Consider the following 870-nt stretch of genomic DNA (forward strand, 5'->3'; position numbering starts at 1 on the left):
ATACTGCACGTCTGCAGGGGCGGCCGGGCCCCGCGTCCAGCTGCAGTTCATGAGTCGGACGTTGTAGATGATGCACGAGAGGTCCTGGGCTCCGGAGCCCTCCTTGCCTGGGAAGACAAGACAGCCGGATCCTCACTGCCGGCCGAGTCATCACCGGCGCCCCGCCGGCCACGCGGACGCCGGGCACCGTCGGAAACGTGCCCAGCGGCCGCGGAGACGTCACCTGGGTTGCTAAAGGCCAGCTGGTGCGAGAAGTCCTGGCCCTCAGAGGTGGCGTTCACGGTCAGCGTGGCGCCCCTGTGCAGGACGGCGTTGGGAAACGTGCAAAAGTAGGTGTCGTTTCTGACCTGCAGGGGGCAGAAGCGAGTATGAACGTACAGCCTGTGCTATAGGCTCCCTGCGAGCGGACTCAATCCCGCGAGCGGACTCAATCCCGCGGGCGGACTCAATCCCGCGGGCGGACTCAATCCCGCGACTGTTCCAGCGACTCGGGGTCGGGTGGACCCTCACGAGGACCCCCGTCTTTTTTTATCGCCGTACAGTTAACAGACAACGTGAGATTCGTTTCAGCCGTGCAACAGTGTAGTTCACAATTTTTAAAGGTTATAAAATCACATTTCGGGGCTTCCCAGGGTGGGGAAGATCCCCTGGAGGAGGAAATGGCACCCCACTCCAGTCTTCTTGCCTGGAGAATCTCATGGACAGAGGAGCCTGGCGGGGCTACCGTCCACGGGGTCGCAGAGACTTGACTAAGGCTGAAGCGACTTAGCGTGTGTGCACACACTCCGTTTTTAGTTACAATATAATACTGGTCCAGTTCCCTGTGTTGCCTCCTATATCCTTATTAGCTCATAGCGGTTTGTTCCTCTG

At 59.4% G+C, this 870-nt stretch overlaps 1 protein-coding gene across 1 annotated transcript; it reads right to left on the reverse strand.

The window, feature by feature from the left end:
* Nucleotides 1–9: 9 nt before the first annotated feature.
* LOC105001791 (granulocyte-macrophage colony-stimulating factor receptor subunit alpha-like) lies at nucleotides 10–381 on the reverse strand (the record flags this gene model as incomplete). The annotated part of the gene is made up of 2 exons (XM_010858244.1): nucleotides 10–107; nucleotides 224–381. Coding segments are annotated over 2 exons (256 nt in total), but the record flags the coding sequence as incomplete, so codon positions are not given.
* Between the last annotated feature and the right edge of the window lie 489 nt (nucleotides 382–870).

The sequence above is a fragment of the Bison bison genome, unplaced genomic scaffold (genome assembly GCF_000754665.1).
Source record: "Bison bison bison isolate TAMUID 2011002044 unplaced genomic scaffold, Bison_UMD1.0 scf7180017595284, whole genome shotgun sequence".
NCBI lineage: Eukaryota > Metazoa > Chordata > Mammalia > Artiodactyla > Bovidae > Bison > Bison bison.